General features: G+C 39.3%; 3 protein-coding genes, 1 non-coding gene and 1 pseudogene across 5 annotated transcripts; all 5 read left to right on the forward strand.

The window, feature by feature from the left end:
* The first annotated feature begins 277 nt into the window (after positions 1-277).
* prkrip1 (PRKR interacting protein 1) lies at positions 278-1,847 on the forward strand. Its single transcript, XM_053336887.1, has one exon. It carries the CDS (start codon positions 287-289, stop codon positions 875-877), a length of 591 nt encoding a protein of 196 aa, XP_053192862.1. The 5' UTR covers positions 278-286; the 3' UTR covers positions 878-1,847.
* On the forward strand, positions 1,473-1,759 carry LOC128377634 (small Cajal body-specific RNA 13). Its single transcript, XR_008323341.1, has one exon. It is a non-coding gene; the product is annotated as a small Cajal body-specific RNA 13 (non-coding RNA).
* Positions 1,848-11,031: 9,184 nt separating the features above from the next.
* Positions 11,032-14,978, forward strand: LOC128377055 (alpha-1-antiproteinase-like). Of its 2 annotated transcripts, XM_053336940.1 has the most exons (4): positions 11,059-12,019; positions 12,468-12,735; positions 14,127-14,271; positions 14,498-14,978. In XM_053336940.1, the coding sequence occupies exons 1-4, from the start codon at positions 11,200-11,202 to the stop codon at positions 14,684-14,686; spliced, it is 1,422 nt and encodes a 473-aa protein (XP_053192915.1). In that variant the 5' UTR covers positions 11,059-11,199; the 3' UTR covers positions 14,687-14,978. The 2 variants fall into 2 exon arrangements, with proteins under 2 accessions (XP_053192916.1, XP_053192915.1); XM_053336941.1 differs by lacking the exons at positions 14,127-14,271; positions 14,498-14,978 and adding an exon at positions 12,914-13,054 and having other exon boundaries at positions 11,032-12,019.
* A 1,426-nt stretch (positions 14,979-16,404) lies between these two features.
* On the forward strand, positions 16,405-19,046 carry LOC128376722 (alpha-1-antitrypsin homolog). Its single transcript, XM_053336533.1, has 5 exons — positions 16,405-16,531; positions 16,804-17,419; positions 17,572-17,842; positions 18,094-18,241; positions 18,402-19,046. The coding sequence occupies exons 1-5, from the start codon at positions 16,484-16,486 to the stop codon at positions 18,591-18,593; spliced, it is 1,275 nt and encodes a 424-aa protein (XP_053192508.1). The 5' UTR covers positions 16,405-16,483; the 3' UTR covers positions 18,594-19,046.
* Positions 19,047-21,781: 2,735 nt separating this feature from the next.
* Positions 21,782-24,597, forward strand: LOC128376810 (alpha-1-antiproteinase 2-like; annotated as a pseudogene).
* Positions 24,598-25,234: the final 637 nt, after the last annotated feature.

Here is a 25,234-nt window from a genome sequence, read left to right on the forward strand (position 1 = left end):
ACAGCTACTCCCAAACAAACGCTCACCTGACTCACTATTGGTTAAGCCGCACGTCAATCACACCAGTTACACAAGTTTAAGTATTAAAAAAGCGATGTTTAATACAAAGATAAATTAATATATTAAACTTCATTGTCACAAACGTAATAATTCTTGTGTATTTTGTTTTAAACTTTTACAAAATATTTTTAAAAATAAATTAAAATATAATTGTTTCCGGGTTATAAGAGCTTCCAAAAACGTCCGGGGCGAAGCGGAAGAAGAAGACGACGACGGTTTGAAAAAGATGGCGGCGCATAACACACAGAAGAACAACAACAAGGCGGCGAAGGCGAAACCACCCGGAGGAAAGGGGTCCCAGCCGCTTATCATAGCTAAAACTCCGGCGGAGGAGCAACGTCTGAAGCTGGAGAGGTTGATGCGCAACCCGGATAAGCTCGCTCCGATCCCAGACCGGGGGAGAGAGTGGACGCCGAGGGCTCCGCCGGAGTTTGTCCGGGACGTGATGGGCTCCAGCGCCGGCGCAGGCAGCGGCGAGTTCCACGTTTACCGGCACCTCCGGCGCAGAGAGTACCAGAGACAGGACTTTCTGGACAAGATGGCAGAGGTGCAAAACAGAGAGCAGGACTATCTGGATAAGGTGGAGGAGAACAAACGCGCAGCAGACGAGAGGACGGCCAAGCGAAAGAAGAAGAGGGACAAGCTGAAGCAGAAGAAGATGATGGCGAAGAAAGCCAAATTAGAGGCGAAAGATAAGAAAGATGGTGGTGATAATGACTCATCTAGTAGCGAGGATAAAAAAGATGATGATGATGATGATGAAAGAGAGGCTGATGATGATGCAGAGGCACCTAGCTTCATCATGGGGAGGAAATAATACCATAATAACCCTAACCCTGCTGGCTCCTGCAGGGGTGGCAAACACAAACTGGGCTTCAATGCCTCTCATGGTGACTCTATGGGGTGATAATGAAGACATAGGGGTGTAAATGGGACTCTCACAACTTTTGGATCAGAAGTATGGGAATGTGCTCCCTGTTTTATTCTTTTAACCCTTAAACAGGCAGGAGTGTTGCATGTTGCCTGTTTTAAGGGTTAATACCAGAAAAACATTTGGACACACTTGTTTAGATTATTAGCTGGGGGGAAAACCCCTCACAGAGTGCATGGTTTAATGCAGATAAAATTAGCCAGTGTCCCAGTTGGATATGAGATATTTTATTTTTTATTTAACACTTTTGATTTTTAAAAAAAATTCTAGTGCTGATATCTCAATGATTCATATGACGGGCCAGACATACTGTTGCTTCTCAAGTTTGCAAAAAAAGTGATTGGACTGTTAATAATCATCAATATTTTTATATGTTTTAATAAAGAAAATTACAACATGCATGGACATTCAAGTGTTCACATTTAATTCCTTTTTATTATCTGTAAAATTTAGCATCACAAGTACTTAAATGTTCTCGATGTCTTTGCAGCCTTGTGACGCAGCCCCTCGCACGCCCTGTTGCTCGTGGGCACAACAAGGTGGCAGAAAGCAACCCAAAGAATGAAAAGGCGTGACTCCTCAAGGTGCAGGAGTTTCACGTGCGATGTTCCTTGGACAGATTCCTGCTTTTCCACGGCGGTGATGGTCTTCTTCTGTAGACATCACCTTTCTTGAAGCAGGTAGAGCAAAAAAATAGAAACCAGGCAGACAGATATTGTTTGTAACAGGGGAAGCTCTTCCTGTCAGACACTGAGCGCTGCCACAATACTGTCTCTGATTTTTATACACAAATATGAACAGTTAAGACAAACACTGCCTTAATTCAGTTAACTTTATTTTTCATATATAAATCTCATCTAAAAATACCTCCTATTAACAAGCAAGGACTGTTGAATATCATCCCCCCATCACTTACAATCAGTGTTGGGGAGCAGCTAGTTACATCTAATGGTGTTATGTAATTTAATTATAATTAAGTTAGTTACTCAGGAGGAGGTTTTTTTCTTTTCTCTCATTTTTTTAATATTAAACATGCTCCTGAATACATATATTGCTGTTTTTAATTCTTTGAAATCAATATTTATTTAGTATTTTGTAAATAAATCATGACATGGGCTTAAATAGTGTCACAGTACCAATTAAGCCCATGTCAGACTTTTGACTTTTTTCATCAAATATCTTTATTTTATATTCCAAAATCTACATGAACTAATGAATACATTTTCATATGAGAGATGAATCTTGCTTTATAAGAAATGATCTCCCTCATAAATCATGTCAGTATCCATGAAAAACACCTGAACTTAGATTTTGGTGCTTAATGGATACACTTTCCCTAACAGCTGAAAACATTTGTTAGAAAATAAGAAAAGTAATCAAATGTAATCAGTTACATAGCTTTGATTAATTAATTGAATTACGTCTTACATTTTAAATACGGTAACTAGTAATTAGTAACCTATTACATTTCCAAGGTAACCTTCCCAACCCTGCTTACAATGAAACTGCTTTAAGTAGTGATCTCTTTGGTGGTGGTATAAATGATTACAGTAAGAAAACCTTGTCTCAGTGTTCATATGGGTGCCTGACTATTGTTTTAAAGCAGACTGCTAGCCCGTTCAAACCTGCTTTTAATATTTTATTTGCATATAAATCTGTCCCATAAAGTTATGTTGTATTAGTTTAATATTATTTTATATACACCTTTATTCATATTTTGCCACTCTGTCCTCTACTTGTGCCAGCACTTAGATGATATACAGTAGAAAGGCAATGAAAGTGTGAAGAATGTAGTTAATCGGTATGCTCATAAATTCTAGGATACAATCATTGTCTTTTCGAACACTTCAGAAATTTCTCAACACTTCTCTAATTCATGAGTAGTAGCTATAACACACGGTGCTGTTTGCAGACAAAATGAGACTTTTATTCCAGTCTGTGTTAGTTCATGTGCTGCTATTCCACATTTATGTTATGCATCTTCGCATTTCTGATCCGATTTGAAATAAATTCATAAAAGTTACTGGTAAAATTGAAAAGTTGAAGCATGTAATACAAGCTCATAAGCGATTCTGTTCAATGATGGAAGATTTCTCACATCAAACATGCATCAAAGTTTCTCTGCTGAGGTTGAATCGAGGGCACCGGAGAGCCGCGGGAAAATGTGGGTCACTGCCAAAAAAAAAAAATGTGCGGAGCGTGTTTCACAGCTTGTTTTACACTCATTTCAATGCAACAATATTAACATCTTAATTAGGCTTTAGGCTGCTGTAGATATTTTTAGGTGATTAAAAACATCACGCTCTGTGTTCTTTTATAAATATTTTATTATTTAACATATTCAGCCCATTAGTTAATTAGCTTTCCAAAATGAAATGAACATGTCTTATTAATGCAGGATACTGACAATGCAATGAATATTCATCAAGTGCTCATAAAATCCAGCATCATTTAAAATGTCACATTATAAATCATGAAGAAGAAGAAGTGCTCTTACATATTTTTTTTGTCTTGTTATAATAAACCCTTTTTAACTGTCCTGTTGTCTTCCCATCGAGCAGCAAAGTTTAGTTTGACTGTTTATAAAGCCTACGGTATAAATTATCACCCAATTCTGTGTTAGACCTTTTTAGCCAACTTCATTCCAACTTATTACCACAGGCTTTATACATATTTATGGAAAATGAAATAATACTTCATATTTGAGTTAATGCCTGTTGTCCTCCCGGGTCTAAATTGACCTAATGTCAACAAGAAAAATAAAATACATATTAATGCAGGGTCCTGAAAATGCAAGCTGATGTACAAGAACTAAAAATTGATAAAAACACATTTTTAAGTGCTCCTCATAAAACCCAGCATCATTAAAAATGTTCCAGTATAAATCACAAAGAAGTGATCTTACACACTTTTCTATTATAAAACCTATCTTCAGATATCCTTCAGATAAAATATTTTAACATCTTCGCTAGTAGATTGATATTAAGAGGTTGATGGTACATACTTTTAATTGGGTATTATAAATGGGTGGATGGATATTATGTATAAAATAAGACTTGGGTGATACCAGCTGAAGATGACCTACTATATGTCTGTATATGTGAATTAAAAATGGTTAATATGCCAACCACCATATGCTCTGAAACCACCTCTATAGACAACACCTTGCTTTTTATGAGTATGACATAAATGGCCATGACTTCATCTGCTCCTCTTATTGTGAAAGTCTCAACGCAGACCGCCATTCATTCCTTTAGTATGAGTTGAACGTGTTCAGAAGAAACTCAGGTATGTAGGTATGTGATGAGAAGTCAGAAAGATTTATTACAAGAAAACCTTACACAATGGTCCCAGTTGAATTCTTAATTTTTGTGGCTACCTCCCCAGACAGAATTTCATGATCCACAGCCTGCCAATAGGAATCAGACTGTATGTTTTCAGGGGGAGTGGTGCTAGAGTTGATCAACACCTCTGAGGGAGATACCAGCGTGTTCAGGCAAGACTCATTGCCTCACTTTGCCTTTACTTCATCCTGATCCTGTCCTGTAGGGAAACCTCAGTGCACCTCGGAGTTATTACGGGTTGTAGACATTTCAAATTGTTCTCCTTTTCTTAAACTCTATAATGGATCAGATGCAGAAGTGTCACTGAGGTCAAATGAGAATGCAGGACGAGGCCAGCCGGGATTCACAAGCAATCAGAGATCAACATGAGCAGCGGCCTCAAGGTACAGTGAAAAAGACAGAGTGCTGTAATGGTTGTTAATGTTAATACTGATACACTGTTTTAATATGTTACATTGCTGTGTAGACAGGGAGAGTCTAAATCTAAATGTACTTTTGAAAGCAGAATATGACAACAATTAAGATTTTTCTCTTTGTTTTTTTTCCCAGATAAAGATCTTTGGTTGTGTGGCATCTCATTGCCTAATCATTGCCTTTACTTTAACCCTTACATACTCATCAGGGTCTAATTTGACACATTTCTTACATTTGAAAGTTGTTTATTTTAGCCAGACTCATTCTAATATGACCCACAGTTTACAAAAATGGAGATAAAATATATTTATTAAAAGAAATTGTGCAGTTGATACACATTTATTTGTCCATAAGATTAATCAAACATGTATGAAGGAGTGATGGGGACTGTATGAATGTTAATTGGTGTTGAGACTTATTATTAATCAGAATATGAACAGTATATAGGGTTCATTTATATGCTCTTTAGTGGGACTAGTATGTGAAATACATAATAAAAAGAGATTGTATGAGAGGTTGGTTAATCTGACATATCTTCAAATCAGTATGTGCTGTTTCTATCAGATTCCTCCTGCCAATCACATTCAACTTAAATCCTCCTGCATGCTGTACAGTGAAGGCAGGCTTTTGAAAACACTAATGCGACACTGTTCACATAGAAAACCACAATATTCACTGTGCCAAGGCCCTGTTTTGTTTTTCCTCCAGATGAGAGAGAAAAGAGAAAAGCAGTGCAGCAGAGAACCTTCACCAGGTGGATGAATATGTTTCTGCAAAGAGTAAGGCACAAATCATTACAGTGTTACTGTACATTAAAGGTTTTCACACTTTAAATGAAATGAAATCATTTGTTATTTCCAGTGTGATCCTCCAGTTGAAGTGCATGACCTGTTCACAGACATTCAAGATGGCAGAATATTGATGGCGCTGCTGGAGGAGCTGTCAGGATGTAAACTGGTAAGAATCAAACCGAAACAATGTTGCTCATTAAATAATAATACGGTTTATACTTTATTCATTTGTTTGTTTGTTTTTAACTTGTTTCACTAATCTTGTTTTTTCCTCTTATATACACATTACTCTCACCTTTATGTTAAATATAGGTCTACAGATTGATTTATGATTCATGGTGTTAATTGGACAGACCCAGGGTAGCTGTGTCAACCTGTTTTTAGTCTTTATGCTAATCTAAACTAAGCTAACCAGCGTCTGGCTTCAGCTTCTTATTTACCATACACACATGAGAGTTGTATTCACCATCTAATTTTCGACAAGAAAGTCAGTATGCATATTTCCTTAAGCTTGCCTCTTGTAATTTCCTACATTAGCTTTACAGGTTTAGGTCGTCTTCTCACCGCATTTTCAGACTGAACAACATTTCCAAGGCCCTGGCTTTCCTGGATGATAGACATGTGAGTGTGTTCGCTTGTACATACAAATACAGTCAAATTGTTTTGACACATTAATATTAAAAACTGGAAACACTAGATTTCTCAAAATGTCTCTTCCCTTTTGTATCTCTCAGGTGAAGCTGCTTGGCATTGATGCCTCTGGTATTGCTGATGGCATCCCTTCTGTTGTTCTCAACCTTATCTGGAACGTCATCCTGTATTTCCAAGTGGGTTTGTCTCAATCGGCCATCACTCTGATTATTTCACTTCTTGCCCATATCTTTGTCTTTGCGACTGACCTCACATACGATCTGCTCTTTAACTCTAATACAGGTTAAAGAGGTGACAACAGGCCTCCAGAGGCATTTGTCTTCTGGCCTCTCCTCCTTATCAATGAGCAGTTACCCCTCCTCCAGTGACCTCTCACCCCAGCCAAACGACATTGGCAGCTTCTCCAGTAACAGTCTGCCAAGAAATGGCAGAAATGCTGCCAGGGAGCCAAAGTACCAAGGGAAAGCAATCAAGACTCTCCTGCAGTGGATCCAAAGATGCACATCAAAGTGAGTCTGAAAGATCAAATTGCTTACAAAGTAATTTTAGTAAACAAAACATCCTGAATATTAAGCGTGTCTCTGTTATGCATTTGTCAATTCCCAGATTTGGGGTGGAGGTGCATGACTTTGGGAAGAGCTGGAGGAGTGGCCTGGCATTCCTAGCTATGATTAAATCCATAAACCCAGCTTTAGTTGATCTGAGGGAAAGTCTGTCCAGAGAGCCAAGAGAAAACATTCAACAGGCGTTCACGATAGCCCATCACAGTTTGAATATACCACCTTTACTAGAGCCTGACGGTAAGAGTTAACTTAATAGTAATTCTTTTCCTGCACAAACACAAATGTCGCTCTGCAGGATATCGGTTTTGTGGTGGTAATGATGCCACAGATCAAAGAAGTATGAGGGTAAATCACAAGCATTCCCACTGCAAAGCAATTTAATAGGTTGGCCTCATTAGATATGAGCACCAAAGGTTATGTGTAAGGTTTACCATGCTAATGTGTGAAGATTGCTCATCCTTCTACCCCACAGATGTGGCATGCACTTCACCAGATGAGCAGTCCATCATTACCTATGTGTCTATGTTCCTTGGGCATTATTCAGGCATAGATGAGGTCAGTATGACTTGATTTATGCATTTTGAAAGAAGACATTTTTGGAAATACATGTATTTGCTTTCTTCCTGAGAGTTGGATGAGAAGGTTGATACCACTCTCATATCTGTCTGTAAACATGAATCTGGAGCCAGCAGTCGGTTAGCTGAGCAATCTTCTCATTCAAGTATATTTTCTAACATGTCAAACTATTTGTTTAGCATCAAAATCAAACAAATTCACAAACACTGACAACCAAAGATACTTCTTTCTGGGTTTTATTTTCAGTGGTATCTTGTAACTAGCTGTAAATATATCTTATTTCACAGGATTGTACAACGGATATTGAAATTAACATCCCTGAGATTCCAAATTTGGGATCACCTGAAGCACTCAGCTTTGGAGAGACTAGCGCCAGAGACCCAGAAGCCAAGAGTTTGCTCAGAGGTCTAGAGAAGAGCAGCGAGCAGCAACTTTGGAAACGGTGGGCCAGGAGATCTTCAGGAGGACCTCAGGCCACCTTGAGTCACATTAATGGAGCAGTTACCTCTTACTTCTCTACCAGCAGCGATCATTTTTCATCCTGTCGCTGCCAAGACATTACTGAACAACCTCCAGGCTCTTCACAAGTCAACAAAAAGAGAGGCAGATGTCTAAACATCATACAGCCACCCAGTCCGTTGAATACAGGTGTTTTCAGCCAGGAGATCCGATCATGGATGGAAAAAGGGTCCGTGGATCACAGCCACAGCAAGCCAAGAATGGATGAGAGTTATTTTTCCTTGAGCTCAGAGGAAGGAACCTACAGCTTGTCAACACTAGACTCAGATGAGGAAGATGCCTACAGTTACATCCTGGATCTGAACAAAGAAGTTTTTCAACCTTATAATCACTTAAAAAGAGTTCCAAGACTTGAAGAGGAAACGGCAGAAGAAATGATCCTGAATGGAGAGTTGATTGGAGAGTCAGAACATCTGGAAGTGTCTGAGACTTTAAATGACAGCGGATGTAAACATCGAGAAAGCTCCCTTACACAAAATACTGATTTTGATCAAGAGTTGGAAGTCAGGGCTTTGTCAGTGGCTCACAGGAAGTTTTATTTGGATGACAATGAAAGTAGTTTCAGGGAAATGGCAAACAATAGAGCTGTGTTTGATGTATATACACCAGATGACAGCAGAGGCAAAGGGGAACATGAAGAGGAGAGTAATGAGGACGGTGAGGAAGAAAGGGAGACGACTGAAAATGCTAGATTGGTCAGAAATGGATATAATAAAACAGAATCAGTGGTTGTGGAGGTGGCTTGTTGGAAGAGAGAAGTTGTGGAAGGAGGCCTTTCTGAAAAATATGAACAAGTGATTGAGAAGAGAGACAAAGAAGTGGAGGAAGAACATATGCTGATGTTCAAAAAAGGGAAGAATGCAGATTTACGGAAGGAGACAGATGAAGAAGATGATGTGAAGGAGGAAGAGAGGGGAAACCAGAAAAGTGTTGTTAATTTCGAAATTAGGGAGACAAGAAAGGAGAAAGTATTAATTGGTGTAGCTCCAATAAGCACAAAAGATGAAAGTGATGGAAGAGAGGCCGAAATGGATTTAACCAAGAATTGTAAAGATGAAGAAAATGAGGGGGACACTAATGAAATAAAGTATTCAGTGGATGAGAAGGACAGGGGAATGAAGCTTAAGAGACATAAACATCTAACTGAGAAGGAGGCAACGATAACACACCATCCTGGTGCAGCTACCCTGAAAAATGAGATCGGTCATATTAATTTGAACTGCTGTGCAACCTCTCAGTCGATCAGGTAGGCGATGACATTTGTGATTTATGAGTACAAATACACTTGATTGTTCATTAAGCACCACCCCTTTAATAGTTACTGTTACTACACCTGTCAGGCTTTCAAATAAAAGACTCACATAATGCAATTTGCAATTATAGCAGTGGCAGAAACTCCATTTTCGTAAATAATGGGTATTTAGTTGCATAGAGAATTAAATAGAGGCAAGCTTTTCATTTCTAGCTGATATATGTGGATTTCTGTCAGCTGAAATGACTAACGTTGCTTGCAGATTTGATCAGCTGTATCTTACTAGCATTAACTAAAGATAAAGCTACTCAAACTGATTTTTAAATGTCACAGCTGATCCACTTTAAAACAAGAACCTTGTACATAGAGTCTTCATTATGCACTTCCTGGCTACATACATGATATAGATATTTTCAAACTCAAGAGCAGGACAGTTAGCCAAACTACATTAGCAGCTTGGTACCCACTGACCAACCAATATACAGTATTTTTCTAACATAATCTATCCAATTAAATGGTGAATAACATGCCCCTTGCATTTAGAAGTAACTCTAGTTTACTACTGCTGAGCTACCATCGAACAGGTACTATTTAATATGTTTTTTACACTTTTGCTATTGCGTTTTTAGTTTTGTAAAGGCAAACTTTTACCAAACAAAGCTCTTATTATAGCCCCAAGCAGACCACTTCATCTTCAACTATGATAACAGATAATTACATTATATGTCTGTTGTTGTTTTTTTGGTTTGTTTTATTGCTTCAGTATAACCTCCATCCTTTATGATTCTTGATTCTAACACTTTCTGTGTTTAATCTACTTTCCAACAGCGAGGGAGGAACCTTTCTTCAATCTTTAGCAGCCTCTTGTGACACAACCCCATTAGAGCTGGAAATGCTCTTGTTCCTGTGGATCCTGCTCTACTGCTGCCTCATCCTACCTCAAATGAACCTTTGAGTCCCCCTGCAGTGCACCCATCTTATTAAGATATGCTTATTAGCCCAGTTTCCACTAATGAGCCAAACAGGGACACTTAGGGCTGGGTTGACTCTTTATCTGTGTCACTAAATTTCCCCCAAGACAACATTTAATGATTACGTTCGGTTCTGCCAGCAGAAATAATTTGTCATTTGGGGTATTTTCAGATAAACACATAATGCCATTATTGCCATTTTTATGTGCATTTTCAGCTGCTTGCTCCTGAACTACACATTTATAGATGGTCTGTGAGGTGTTTTTTGCTGAATGCCTGTCCAAATATTCTGTTTCTGTTCTGATTTATTCAGTTATACTTTTTGTGGCAAAATTACTCCTTTCAATTTCAGTTGACCTAATCAACCACATGATGGCATCATAACAGCAACTGTCTCACATAACATACTGTCTATACTGCATACTGTTGACTGCTGAGATTCCCGTATGACCTACTGTTTAATTAGAAGTTGTATTGACACGGTGGGATTAAGCTGATAATATTTAATGAGTACTTTGACATTTTGGCACTCTACGAATGTGGACTGTATATTTTTTATTGTTCTCATGGTAGATACTGTATAGTCAAAGCTTATGAACAGTGCAGGCTTTTTTCATGACATTTGTGCAGCTAAATGCTATAAATAAAAAGCTCCATACTTGTTCTGTTTGATATATTTTCTGTTCCTTTTCATAAGATAGAATCGCACCTATGAAAACTGCATTTAGCAGCTTATGTTTTGCACATAGACTTTGTAAGATAAGATCAATTTTCTACAGTGTACACTCTGAAACTAGACCAAAATGTAAGTATGCATCAGTTGCATAAGTGTTCAAAATCCATGTTGACCAAAATGTCATTAAAGGGGGGATTTGAGTATGCTTTGTCCTCACTATCTACTAAATGCACATACGCATTCATCAATTTTCTAAGAAACTAAAAAACATGGCGCCATTGTTTGCTTGGATCTCTGTCCAGGGGTCAAAAGCTCAGCCTTGGAGATCGATATACTTTCAACACCACCACCACCCCCGCGTCGAGCCACAAGAACAACACTTCCAAAGCTGGAGTTTGGCCGGCCTCATGTGAGTTCAACCTGCAGCGTCTCTGAATCAGGCCAACGCGGGATGGCAAGAGAAGGCGCGATGATGTCTGTTGTGTATAGTTTTACTTGGGTAATAGCACTAGCAGTGCTAACAGGCCTGTCAGCAGATGGGTCAGTCTTATCAAAGCCTGAGAAACTCTTCAGCAGAGCTGTGAGAAGTGAACGAGAAATCAAGCAGGAGCAGCACCTCAACATATCTGCCTTAAACACAGCCTTGGCCTTTGAAACCTACCGTGACCTGGCCACAAAAACCACTACTGTGCCTGGTGTCCAGCAACAGCACAACATCCTGTTCTCACCCGTGGGCCTAGCATCAGCTCTGGCCCTTCTGTCCCAAATCTCTGGATCGGAGAGTCGGAGCCAGGCCCTGGAGGCCCTGGGGCTAGCAGCCAACTCTACAGAGCAGAGCGTGGAGGCCACCATATCTGCTCTCGCTGATCTGCAACAGAGCCTCTTGCTGCAGGAGGGAGGGGGTGGAGTTGGGGTTCAAAGGGCAGGTTCGGTGGCTGGAGCCAAGACAGAAGCTGGGATTGGGGCCACAGCAGGGGGGGGTGCTGGAAACAAAGCTGGTGTAGATGATGGGGCAAAGGGTAGGAATGGAACTGGTTTCAGTTCTGAGGCAAAGGGTCGTACTGGAAGTAAGGGTGGAGTCCGGGATGGGGGCCAGTTAAGGGTGTGGAGCAGCCTACATGTTGATGGAAAACCTTCACTAGACTATGATAGTTTTCTATCCAGGCCTCAGCAGCCTGAACTCTCCGCCTTCAACACCAGCTTTGAGCCGTTGATGAAAGACTTGCAAGGCTCTGACAAACTTATACTCAACAATTATGTATATTTCAAAGGTAGCTTCTTGTTACATGGTTGATGAAAGTTACTGTTTGGTACATGTATATTATATTTTCAACACAGGTCTGGGAAATATTCCTGTACATTAAGAGTATCAGCCTTTAGACAGATGAATCACCTCATTGCAAGAGAAATGTACAACTTCGGAAACATGTTTAAGTGGAATCTTGAAAGAAAATGAATCTCAGCTAAACTAGGAAAAGTCTAGTCAGTATACTTCAATATGTGCTCATTACATCAATACCACCCACTGCATAGCATTATGAACACCTGCTTTTTCATCAGTTGTTTTTCATGAAGAGCAGATGCTCACTTGTAAACTGTTTGTGGTAATACATTTACACAGCGGGTGTTTTGTTTTTATAGGTGTGCAACTTCTATCTTTCCCTATTTATTTTCATATTTTATCCGTAACCTGTTCCCTCTGTTAATGACATAAATCAGGTCGTCAACCATGTGAGCGGCGCCACACAGTGCCACGGAGCTTCCAGCTGAATGCTACGACCAACGTGGAGGTTGACATGATGTTCAGGGACTACTCGTCTGAAGTGATGATGCTGTATGACACCAACTGCTCAGCCACAGTGGTGCAGTTGGCCTTTTCAGAACGACTGGCCGCACTGCTACTTCTTCCTAAAGCCGAGCTGCAGCCTCTGGAGGACTGCCTCTCTGACAGTCGCATGAACTTTTGGCTCAACAACCTGAAGCCGGGGTAGGTGGTGGAGTCCAAATGGTTGAATGGGAAAAAAACTGTAAACTATATGAAGCTAGATGTTTACTCCAATGTTTTTCTGACTTGTTGCATGGACTTTTTTTGTAAGCAGCTTCCATATTAAGCAAATATGACCTAATTTCACTCGTGCCATTTTGCATCCCTATTTAAATTGCAGCAAGTTCTTTCTGAAGTGAATGCAGAAACTTAAAGATGAGACCAGGAGGAAAGCAGGATGGATTGATTTGAAAGGCAGAAAATGATTTCAAACAATTACACCCAGGTGTCTTGGTATTTTTCCTAAGGTAACCGACCATCTTAGATGTTTTGTGTTAGCCGCCTCTTCATTTAACTTGCTTATGATGCTATTCTTCTTGACAGATAATTTATGCTACTGCAGACTCAGACTTGGTAGATTTATAGCAAATTTAGATTTTGGACCTTAGCGTTTTTAAAACTCTGTGTATGGCCCTGGTCTTACCTTTAGTGGTATTTAGCCCTGCTCATAGTGATGGTTTTACCAGGCTTTGATATATCTATGTAATATCCACTTCAATGTAATTGAGGTAAATGACATTTCATTTGTAGGTCTAGTGGCACTTTAATTGCTTTAATGATAACATTTAAATTAAATTAGAAATTGAATTCCATGGCATTGCTTTTTAGGAACAGTGCCCCAATGGCCCCAATGGCTCTGGATAATCAGTTTTCATTGGACTACATTGAACTACTTTCTTGTATGGAAATAGTACTTATGATAACTGTCAAAATACTGTTTCTGCAGCAAAACATTAATGTTGAATTTGTCAAACGTCATTTTTAAATGCCTTGAACACCATTAATATAAACTGGAGGCAGAAATGTTAAATAGATATCTCAAATTGTGGACAAAGAAAACTGTCATGCATGGCTGGATACTACAAAGGTATGTGAGAAAATAAGTATTTTTTAAAAAGTATTTTGGGTGAACCAACCATTAAACAACAAAAAGGTAGTATTTAATGCAGGGCTATTTATTTTTTTGTGGTTTGTATAAGGTCAGGGTTTAGGTGAAGCCTACGTGCTTTGAGTATGTTAATCCAAAGGTTAGCATGTACAGTATACCATATGGGTTTGAGTGTGCTCATGTCCAGTATATGTCCCCCATAAAGTGTGTTTACTTATCTAAGAGTGTATATTGATCCATGCCATGGCACAGAGTAGCACCCTCTCTCAGGTCCCCTGCAGTCATTCTGTTGTTCGAAGATGAATGACGCTCAGTAGATTTTAAGTCAGCCATAATTATTGCTCTGTATACATCAGTGAACGAAAAGGCTGCAGTACGGGTCCCACAAGTTTTAACAAGACAGCTTTGAGCAAATCCATTAACACATTGATTGTTATTTTCACAGGGGGGCAGAAATCCTTTTTCCCAAGTTCCAACTAAGGAAATCCTACAGTTTAAAAAGCCTCCTGAGGACATCTGGAGTGTCATCCATTTTCTCCAACTCAGCCGACTTCTCAAAAATATCACAGAGGACGCTGAAATTCATCAAGGTCAAGAAAGAACCAAAATATCCAATTTTTCATTGTCAGAACAGAATATTATATAATAAATCATCTAAAGAACTTATTACACATCATAGAAATTCACTTTCATGTGCAAAATACATATGAACCACACTTTCTCATGTCTCTCTTTAATGTGCACACTCATTATCTACATTCTTTATACAGTATCTCTGTACAGTCACTACTCTTGTTTCTGTGTCATTACACTAAGGCTCCTCATGAGGTTCTGCTGGAGGTGGAAGAGACCAAGCCATCTGATGGGGGGAGGCGTGACACCTCCCTGGAGTTCTTTGTCGCCCCGAGAATCACCTTTGACAGACCATTCATGCTCATAATCTATGACGATCTCACAGGCCTCGTTCTGCTCATAGGGAGAGTTCTTGATCCTACAGATGTTTAGACGAGTGAACATCACACTCCTCTTTTTGTCCTTTGTTCTTCTGCTATTGAAACATTAATTTGCATTACATACAATCTTTGTAACTTTTCATGATAGTATCTTTTTGAAAATGTCACTAAAGTTGTAGAGTGCAATATGTTTTACCTCCAATTCTCCAGACATTACAAGATGATTTAGTGTTTTTTCTCCATTTTCACAAAATGGTGGAAATGAATAACATTTAAATGGCAGCCTGTGACTGAATCTAAGCTATTCTCCCTAAAAAAATAAAACCATTTTCTTCATTACAAAAGCCTTTTCTTGTCTTTTTTTTGTCATTTTTTCACTCTGAAACCCATTTCCTCCTGGAACATCTCGTTATTGTCTCAATCACTTATCGGGAATTGCCTCGCAAGAACATCTAGGCTTACTCGCCATCATGAAAAGAAAACTCTCATTAAAACTGTGGTAAATTTTCACACAGCAGCAGGGTTTCATATTTTCATATCATTGGTTTATCTTTACCTCAACATCAGACAGCCCTGTAGACACGTCACAGTGATATTTAGCTTACTGAGGAGATGATGCATAGAAGATAGTTTGATGAAAAGGACAACACATCCTTCACAGAAATGTCAGCCTATTTATCAAGAATAGCTCAAATGACTCCAGATTTGTGAGCCAACAGGAAGAGGGTCCCCAGAGAAGTGCATCATCCTTCTAACCCTCAAGAACATGAAATTGTAAAAATCAACACTCCAACAAACCCACCCACTTCAAGCCACGAATGTTCGTGTGTGTGGAGATGATAATTTAAACACTGTATATGACGTCACCCTTTGGTTTGCTTTGGAGCTGGTTGAAAACGAGAGATGCAGCTTATGGTCGTCAATCGCAGCTGTCAGTCAATGCCAACACAGCAGACATCAGAGTTACTATATGTCTTCAAATATTACAAATTTCCAAAATGACCACCAGAGCACTTATTAAAATAAAAATAGATAAAATAATTAAATACGTAAAGTAAGAGAGAATACGAGAAAAGGTTTATTCAAAGTTACAAAAAAAACCTAGATTAAAATAGATTCAAAAGACTAAAGTGGATAAATAAATAAATAATATATAAAAGAGATGAAGTTTAATAAAAGATTAACTAAAACTAGGTTAAAAAGAGATTAAAAGACAAAAAATCTATAAGAATATCAAACTTACAGAATGATATTAATAATAAAATAGCGTAAAATAAAGTAGAAAAAAATAAAAAAGATTAGAGGGACTGAATTTAGCCATTGAGATCATAATTAATGTTTTTTTCCCCCTTTTTTTAAAGAGACTAACAGTATTCCTTGAGAAGATGAGGCTTTTTGAATGGGAGTTAAATGGAATTTTTTTTGGAGCCAGCATCAGCCTCAATCCATGGTAGTTGCTGCTTGTTGAAAAGGAGTTTAAAACACAGCTAAAGCAAACTTGACCTATGTTAATATTAAAGGAGGTGACATATGGGGAGAAGTGTTGTACAATTTATATGACTTCAAGTGAAAACCAGAATATTACACTTGATTCTTTTCATGTTTCCCCTTATATCAGTGATTTCTAGTGTATCATTTGATCACTGTGATCATGAAGGCATCTGATGCAATACATTACAAAGAAAACCACCACTGGTTCTTTACCCGTGTTGTGCTGAGCGAGTTGTGTTGCATCAGTGAAGACAGTCCTGCCAGATACAGTATCTCTTAGCACAGGACAGAGAATAGGGGCTGCACTTGGTTAATTTTTGACCAACCAGTCAGCTGACTCTGGGAGCTCCTGTATATAATGGGGGAAAATTCTGTCTATCTGTCTGTAGCAAGGAGGAAATTAAAGGTAAGCATGGAACTTACTGAAATACCCTGATCTTTTTATATATCTTTATTATTCTTTGAATAACTTAAAGTTATTGGTAAAAGTTTTTTTGGAAGTGACAAACTATATGGTAACGGCTATATGTAAAGTTGCCATTTAAAGGCAAAATTGTATCAGTGTGTTTATTTTAAGGTATTGAGCAATCAGCCAGTGTAAATTTGTCTTTCCATAAAAATAAAAAAAAATAAATAATATTTTATCAAACTAACCTCCTCCACATTCTTCCCACACAGGCTCTAAAGATGCGTAGTATCTTTGCTATCTGTGCGCTGCTGGTGGCTGCAGCCTGGGCAGACCACCATGGAGACCACCACCACCACCACCACACAGATGAAGAAATGAGCTGCCACAAGCTATCCCCTCCCAATGCTGACTTTGGCTTTGCTCTCTACAAACTTCTGGATGCCAAAGCTGCTGCTGGAAAGAACATCTTCTTCTCACCACTCGGCATCTCCACTGCCCTGTCCATGCTGTCTACAGGGGCTCGTGGTGAAACCCAAAAGCAGCTGTTCTCCACCTTGGGCTACAGCACCTTCGAACAGAGTCAGGTCGACGACGCATACAAGCATCTTTTCCACATGCTTAGCCACAGCCAGGCGAATCAGCAGCTGGATGTCGGCAATGGCGTGGCTCTGCGTGATCAATTCAGTCCTCTGGCCAAGTTCTTAGCAGATGTCAAAGAGCACTACTCTGGTGATATCTTCAACGTTGACTTCACCAAACCCACCGAGGCTGCAGATCAGATCAACAAATTCATTTCTGATAAAACCCAGGGCAAGATCACAGATCAGGTGAAGGACCTGGACGCTGATATGGCGATGGTACTGATCAACTATGTCTACTTCAGAGGTAGGACACATGCACACATAGAAACTCTAAAACAGATAAACCAGCCTGTATGATATTTTAAAAACATACAGGAACATTTTAAAACAAGTAACCACTATCATTTAATTTGATCTTTTTTGCTTATTCCTTCCCGCCTCCACCGACTCATACAGGAGAGTGGGAGAAACCCTTCGATGGTAATCACACACACAAGGCAGAGTTCAGTGTGGATGAGGCCACCAAGGTTCAGGTGGACATGATGAGGAGGACTGGCCGCTACGACTTCTACCAGGACCCCGACAACTTCACCACAGTCATCATGCTGCCTTACAAGGGCAACACCTCCATGATGATCGTGCTGCCTGATGAAGGCAAGATGAAGGAGGTAGAGGGATCCATCAACAAGGACCACATCAGGCACTGGCATGACTCACTTTACAGGAGGTAACGGAGGAATTTGTTTTCTTTTTAAATCCTTGTCTTCATGGTTGCAGATAAATATGTGTCATAGATACAGTGATAGTGTAATGTCTAGACATATTCAGTGAGTAACTTGAATGACCTAATCACTGAGAAAATGTTGAATAAGTAATATGTATTTGACTTGCTTAAACTGACCATAATAAGTATAGTTCAAGTCAAGTAAATAAGCAGTAAACCGACTGCATGTTACACTGATTCTGATTTTTTTTCAGTTCTGTGGAGCTGTCCCTGCCGAAATTTTCCATCTCAGCTAAGGCCTCCCTGGATGAAAACCTGAGAGAAATGGGCATAACTGACGTTTTTGGAGACACAGCTGACCTCTCCGGCATATCTGATGAGATCAAGCTCAAAGTTTCAAAGGTAGGATGAGCGATGAAGGATTTAAAGAATTGTACCTATTTCATGATAATTACTTATGAAAGAATATTAACAAACACATCCACATTCAGAAGAGTAAATCCTCCTAAGAGCGTTTCCTAGCAGATTAGACACTAACGACCTCCTCCTGGATCCTCCACAGGTGTCCCACCAGGCCGTGCTGAGCGTGGATGAGAAAGGAACAGAGGCAGCAGCCGTAACCACTCTCGAGGTCATGCCCATGAGTATGCCTGAATCCATGACACTCGATAGACCCTTCTTAGTCTTCATCCTGGAGCACTCCACCAGGAGCATCCTCTTTATGGGCAAGATCAGCGACCCCACAGCCAAATAAAGCGACCTGCTAGGAGAACGAGTGTTAGATTTGTTATATTTTCACACAGCAGTAGGGTTTAGTAGCTTTGGGACTTGTTATTATTACCTCAGCATCTGGCAGCCCCGTGTAGATGTCACAGTGATATTAAGAGCATTGGGGAAATGATGAATAGAGGATAGTTTGATGAATAAGACAACAGATCTATCACCAAGTAACAGAAATGTTCGTCTATTAATCTTCTTGCATTCCTTCAGCATGACACATTTATTACCATCAGTCATCTGAAACTGGCGAGGTGTCTAAATGGCTACATACTACATCACTGTATATTGTATCCAGCTGTTTGTTGTATATGATAAGATTAATGAAAACGTGTCACTTTAAACATCTGTTAACACACTGAACCAACGTGGGTGTACTATTGCTGTTACAGTAAGAAATGAAATAAAGGCTTGTCATGAATAACTGGAATTTTGTGTTCACCTGTGAATCAATATTACAACCAAAATCATAAAAAGATCTTGAGTTCACTGATCTAAGCTGTTGCATGATTTAAATAATTAATCAATGTGAAGTCATTCAAAATATTGTTAACATGGAAATGAGTTGAAATGAGAATTTTGACTGAGTCCCTTCATATTTTCCATCAAGGCAAATGCATATATATTTGATGTCTGTAAGTGTGTGATGGTAATTGTGAACTTATATACATTCCAAACACACAAATACATTTATAACACAAATTCATAGGACAAAAAAAAAGGCCCTGGTGAGGGACAGAAAAAAAGAGGCTGGATTTTGTACATTTTTAACACATCTATCAACTGACTGTTGGATATACTGAATATAGTGGCCTGTCTGCCAAACTGCCATTAATGGTAAGCATGTCTCTTCATTCAAGAGACTCTATGCTGAACGATTTATACCACTTTTGAGGTATTTGAAATTATATTTAGAAGTCAAGCTTTGAAAATATGGTAAGTAAGCCTTGTTTAAAACACTTTGAGCCATTTGTTGTGGACAAAGATGTGCGTTTTCTTTGCTCGTTGTGCACTCGCTGCACTGCTGTTGACTACAGCTGAGCAGACCACCACCACAGCCATGAGGGAGAGATGAGCTGCCATAAGCTATCCCCTCCTAATGCTGACTTTGTATTTGCTCTCTACAAAAGTCTGGATGCCAAAGCTGCTGCTGGAAAGAACATCCTCTCACCACTGGGCATCTCCACGGCTCTGTCCATGCTGTCTGCAGGGGTCCCTGGTGAAACCCACAGCCAGCTGTTTTCCAGTTTGGGTTACAGCATCTTCAACAAGACTCAGGTCATTGAAGCGTACTTCTCCACATGCTTGGAGAAGGAGAAACAGCAGCTGGATGTCAACAGCAGTGTGACTCTGCGCTCTGGCTTCACATCACTGGAAAAATTCCTGAAGGATGGCAAACAGTGTTCAGATCAAAGATGTGTTGAAGGACCTTGATCCTGCAATGGCCATCCTTTCTCAGTTATGAAGATATTCCTGCTAAAATTCTTTGGCATATGTAATGAGGTCAAGGTCCTTTTCTCAAAGGTAGGATCGGAAAATTTGACTTGTTAAGTTGTAAAAATGCTTCAACAGAATGTGCTTGTCTGATGGACGACCAGCATCTGAATCCTCTACTCCCACACCCTTTGAACATAGTAATGAACATCTGTCTGACAAGCTTGCCGCTTTACAAAGGGATTATTCGGGTATGCGTGGGTGAGACGGTAGACAGGGTTTGAATTTTTGCCTGAAGCTGTCTTTTTTAATTTTTAACACTATGTAGATCATAGTGTCAACACTATGAACATGAAATGTGTGACCTTCAGCCCATTTGAACAGTTATCTCTACCCGCTCTCTCTCTATGATGACAGGCATTTCACCCAGCATCTGGATGTGGAAATTCGTAGCAGTTATATACATTTGCAGTTTTGATTATACTTTGGAGCAACCTACACTGTCGGGTTTGTTATGCATAGGAATAAGCCTTCTTCACCACATCTATGGATTAAAAAGACTATTAGTTAAGAAATAACAGCAGAATGGTGACATATTCACAAATATCACAAATATATGAAGGGAGACAACAAGTAGACACTAACTGTTTCCTCATGGTTCATCCACCTGCTGTATTTCACTGCTCTGTGCTGAGAGTGGATGAGATAGGAACTGAGCCTGAAACCATGAATCTCAACAGACCCTTCTTGATCTTTCTTTCTTGGTCATCCTAAAGCACTACACCAGGACTGGCATCTTCATGGGCAAGACCAACAACCCCACAGCCATTTAAAGGCACATGCTAATGACATGAGTGTTATATATTTGAACTGCAGTGTAAAATATATTATGAGAGAGAGTAGCTGCACCAAACTTGGACATCTCAAACTTGGACCTAAAAAGTGGAATATTTTTCTGAATAACTTTAAAATAATCCTCAGAAAGGGCTCCCTCCAAGCGCTGGTGTAAAAATGGCATTTTCTCCTAGTTATAACTATGGAAATGTCTATCATCAGACTTTTTCTAGCAGAAATAATGCCTTGGAGAGCCAAATTAGCTGAGAGAGCTTGGTCTGCTACACCCAGTGGGCCCGAAGAAGGTTACGACCTTTCCTGGAGCTGCACTGTAGAGGAAACATTGAAAGCGGTGTGACAGGATGTAGAAGAGGGTCAAGCTAGGCTAACTGCTAACCCATTCAAACCAGCAGGTTTAACAATCATGTTGGCTAATGTTCATTCTCTGGACAACAAAATGGATTATATAACCTCTCCCCATCAGTGTGGGTCACTCGTTGACATGCACTAGCTGTCAACATTGAACTGATACATCCACCCTCTCTTTAAATGCACTTCAATGCATCCATCTGTTTGTCCATCTCTATTTAAAAATCAGTACTGGAAAAGCTGAAATACTCAATACTCTGGAATAGTCTGGAATTGAATGAATTGCTTCATATTTCCATCAAAGGCATCCTGATTTCTGCTTTTGTATAATTATGTGATGATTACTGTAGGCTTGTATATTTATAACCTTTATACACTTTTTTTTAAACCCATGTTGTGTTGAGTGAGTTGTGTTGCACCAGTAAAAACAGTTTTGCCAGAAATCTATTGGCACAGGACAGAAAAAGAGGCTGGTCCTTGTTAATTTTTAATAGCCCTGTCAGCTGACTCTTGGATGTATTGAATATAATGGTGGAGTTTCTGCCAAACTGCTGCAAAGAAGACATCACCGGTAAGCATGGCTTTCATTAAAACATGCTTTACATAAATATATCCATTCTTTTATATTTGAATAGTCAATTTTGAGGGCTTAAACCTAGAGTAAAATATAGAATTAATTTAGTTTAGATGTTTTTAAAATGTGTGGACAAAATATATACCAGTATGGAAGTGCAAAGCTGTTAGAGGTAATGTGATGTAATGTTTTAAATGTATTGCAATTAGCTACTGTACTTTTTGTATTCTTTTAATGTATAATGTTAGATAAAATGTTCCATCAATTGAAATACAAGGTGTTGTCAGTTTCTTCTTTAACTGTCATAGTTAAACGGTTTATACTGTAATACTACTTTGACCTATTGTGGTTAAGCCCAACTACAAACTAAACTTGTATTGACAGATTTATATTATATTTTAAGATTTGTGGTTCCTAGTTGTGCATTCACAGCACTGCTGCTGGCTGCAGCCTGGGCAGACCACCACCACCACCATTACCACAGCCAAGAGGGAGAGATGAGCTGCCATAAGCTGTTCCCTCACAATACTGACTTTGCCTTTGTTCTCTAAAAAAGTGTGAATGCCAAAGCTGCTGCTGGAAAGAACATCTTCTACTCACTGCTGAACTCCACCACCACCATGTCTATGCTGTCTAGAGGGGTCTGTGGTGAAACTCATAGCCAGCTGTTCTCTAGCTTGGGCTACAGCATCTTCAACCAGACTCAGGTCTACGATGCATACAAGCATCTTTTCCTCATGCTGGGCCACAGCCAGGAGAGTCAACAGCTGGATGTCGGCAACTTCGTGGCTCTGTGTCTCAATTTTGACTTCACCAAACCTATTAAGGCTTCAGCTGAGATCAAAATGAAACACATTGCTGATAAAACTCAGGAAAGGACCAACGATGTAGTGAATGACCTGGATGCTGATGTAGCTGATCAACTCTGTCTACTTTAGCAGTAAGAAGTTCAAATCCATGTGTTGTTGTGTAGTTTAGCAACAGGTACAACATGTCAAATATACTAGTTTCAATTAAGTTTTAACATTTCTCCTCTGCCTCATACAGTACAGTGCCCAGACACACATGCAGACTTCCATGTGGATGAGACCAACAAGTTAAGGTGGACGTGATGAAGAGGATGCTGAATCATCATGCTGGCCTATAAGGGAGGCATCTTCATGATCACCGTCCTGCCTGATGAGGGCAAGCTGACGGAAGTGGGGGCGGGGGGCTACGTCATCAGCTGGCAAGACTCAATCTCCACGAGGTAGAAGAGGAATCAGATTTATTTTTGAATCCTCATTTAATGATAATCATTCCATAATCATATAATAATTTGAAAGGGATTTCTTGGTGTTTAAGAGACCGCACAATGGCTGATGGATTGAGTGGATTAGATGTGCATTTACTTAAATCAAAACTAATGTGTTTAATGATTTGCACAGCTTAACTTGATTTGACAAGCTGTAATTTTAACTCTCACGGGTGATGGATGTGTCCCTGCTAAAATGTATCATCCCTGCAGAGGTCTCATTGGAAGAAATGGATCACTGGGACGACTGTTACTTTTGAGAATAGCACCGATTTCTTTGACATATCTCATGAGATCGAGATCAAAGTCTCAAGGGTAGAATTGGAAAAATTGTCTTCTTAGATTTTTAACAAGAATTTACAATGCTTACTCCACTACATGAGCAGTAGGAGACGAGCTGAATCTGAAAACAGTATTAAGATCACAAATAGAGGGATTTTTGGAATATTTATTTCGTATAAATTCAAAAATATATACTTAGGTTTTGGACAGAGAAAAAGGCTTGTCAAAGAATAGCTTGCAGGTTGGGACTTGCCTTCTCTCTGCTCTGCTGTGTGTCTCTTTGAGTCAAGAATGTATGAATAACTGCAGGTCTGTGTGTTTGATGGAGCTGATGTTTGGTTAAGTGGTCAGCACAGTCAGCTGTGGTGTGGGAATCCTCCTTTGCAAAATGTTTTATTAAAGAACACTTATTTTAACATTTAAATATACTAAAATTATATATGTAATAAAAACAAAATGTGCATTGCTACACTTATTTCCACTTGTATTCAAATACAAGTACAAATGAGCAGTAGTTCAAGTGGTAGAGACAACTGAAGAATATAAACGTATTTACATAGAGCCCCAAATGATATTAAAAAAGACCTTTAAGCTTCAGCAGCTTTCTTAGACATGCACAGTGTTTAAACTAGACTCTGACTGCCTCGTCCTCCTACCTCCACAGGCGTCTCACAATGCTCTGCTGAGCGAGGATGAAAAAGGAACAAAGGCAGCAGCCAATACCACCGTCACGATCGTGCCCGACGGTCTGCCTGAATTCATCAAACTCAACAGACCCTTCTTGGTCTTCAAAATGGAGAAGTCCACTTGCAGCATCCTCTTCATGGGCTAAATCAACAACCCCAAAGCCATGCAGAAACATGTGCTAGGAAAATAAGGATTGTGATTGTACGTCATCATTAGGATCTTATCATGATCAGAGTCATTGAATCTTTACATCATACTGATATTGTAGCTGGAAATGTGCTTCTACATTTTTATGTGTCTTTGCACATATTTGTGTGTGTGTGTGTGTGTGTGTGTGTGTGTGTGTGTGTGTGTGTGTGAGTATGTGTGTGTGTCATTTTGACTTAAATTTAAATATTCCTTTTTTTCCCTTTCAGATTTAAGCTCCCTCTATTTGAGCTACATTCAGGCAGTGTAGCAGATATTTCCTTGTATACCTGTACAATGACAATAAACGTTTCTATTTTATTCTATTCTTGGAGGCGAGTTTTTACTGGTTTCAGAATAAAATTTTTTTTTTTTTTTTTACAAAAATGACATTAAAAGATATTTGTTAAGGAAGTGAGAGGCTGTTGAGTGGTTCTGCATGTAAGCATGTACTCACTTTATAAAGATTATACAAAGTACAACATTTCTTATAATGTGCTTGGTGGACTATTACTTATAATCAAATCTCAACTTTCCCAATCAGTGTTACTTTAGGGATGTCATACCTATATTTGGTCATAAATGATCAATTTGTTGTAATCCTGACGTTAACCGCACTGTAATTATGATAAATCCAATCATGTGGGAAGCTGGGAGAAAACACTCTGCAGTATCTTTTATTGAGTCTCAGCAGCTTAACAGCAAAAACTGTATTCGACTGATGATACAACAGAGAGAGGATGTGTAACCTGATGGCCATCAGCCTGACACAGCTCATCGCCCTTCGACCTGCTAACACAGGAATTGCAGTTTGAGTGTTTACACAATCAGTACACATACACTTTGTCTCCCCTCTCAACACCCACACACATCCACACACGCTAACTTCTACCAAGGACATAAGTAAGAAATAAAGAAAAAAAGAAAATCTGTATCATAAAGCTGAACGGGCACTTTA

The sequence above is a fragment of the Scomber japonicus genome, chromosome 17, assembly GCF_027409825.1.
Source record: "Scomber japonicus isolate fScoJap1 chromosome 17, fScoJap1.pri, whole genome shotgun sequence".
Taxonomy (NCBI): domain Eukaryota; kingdom Metazoa; phylum Chordata; class Actinopteri; order Scombriformes; family Scombridae; genus Scomber; species Scomber japonicus.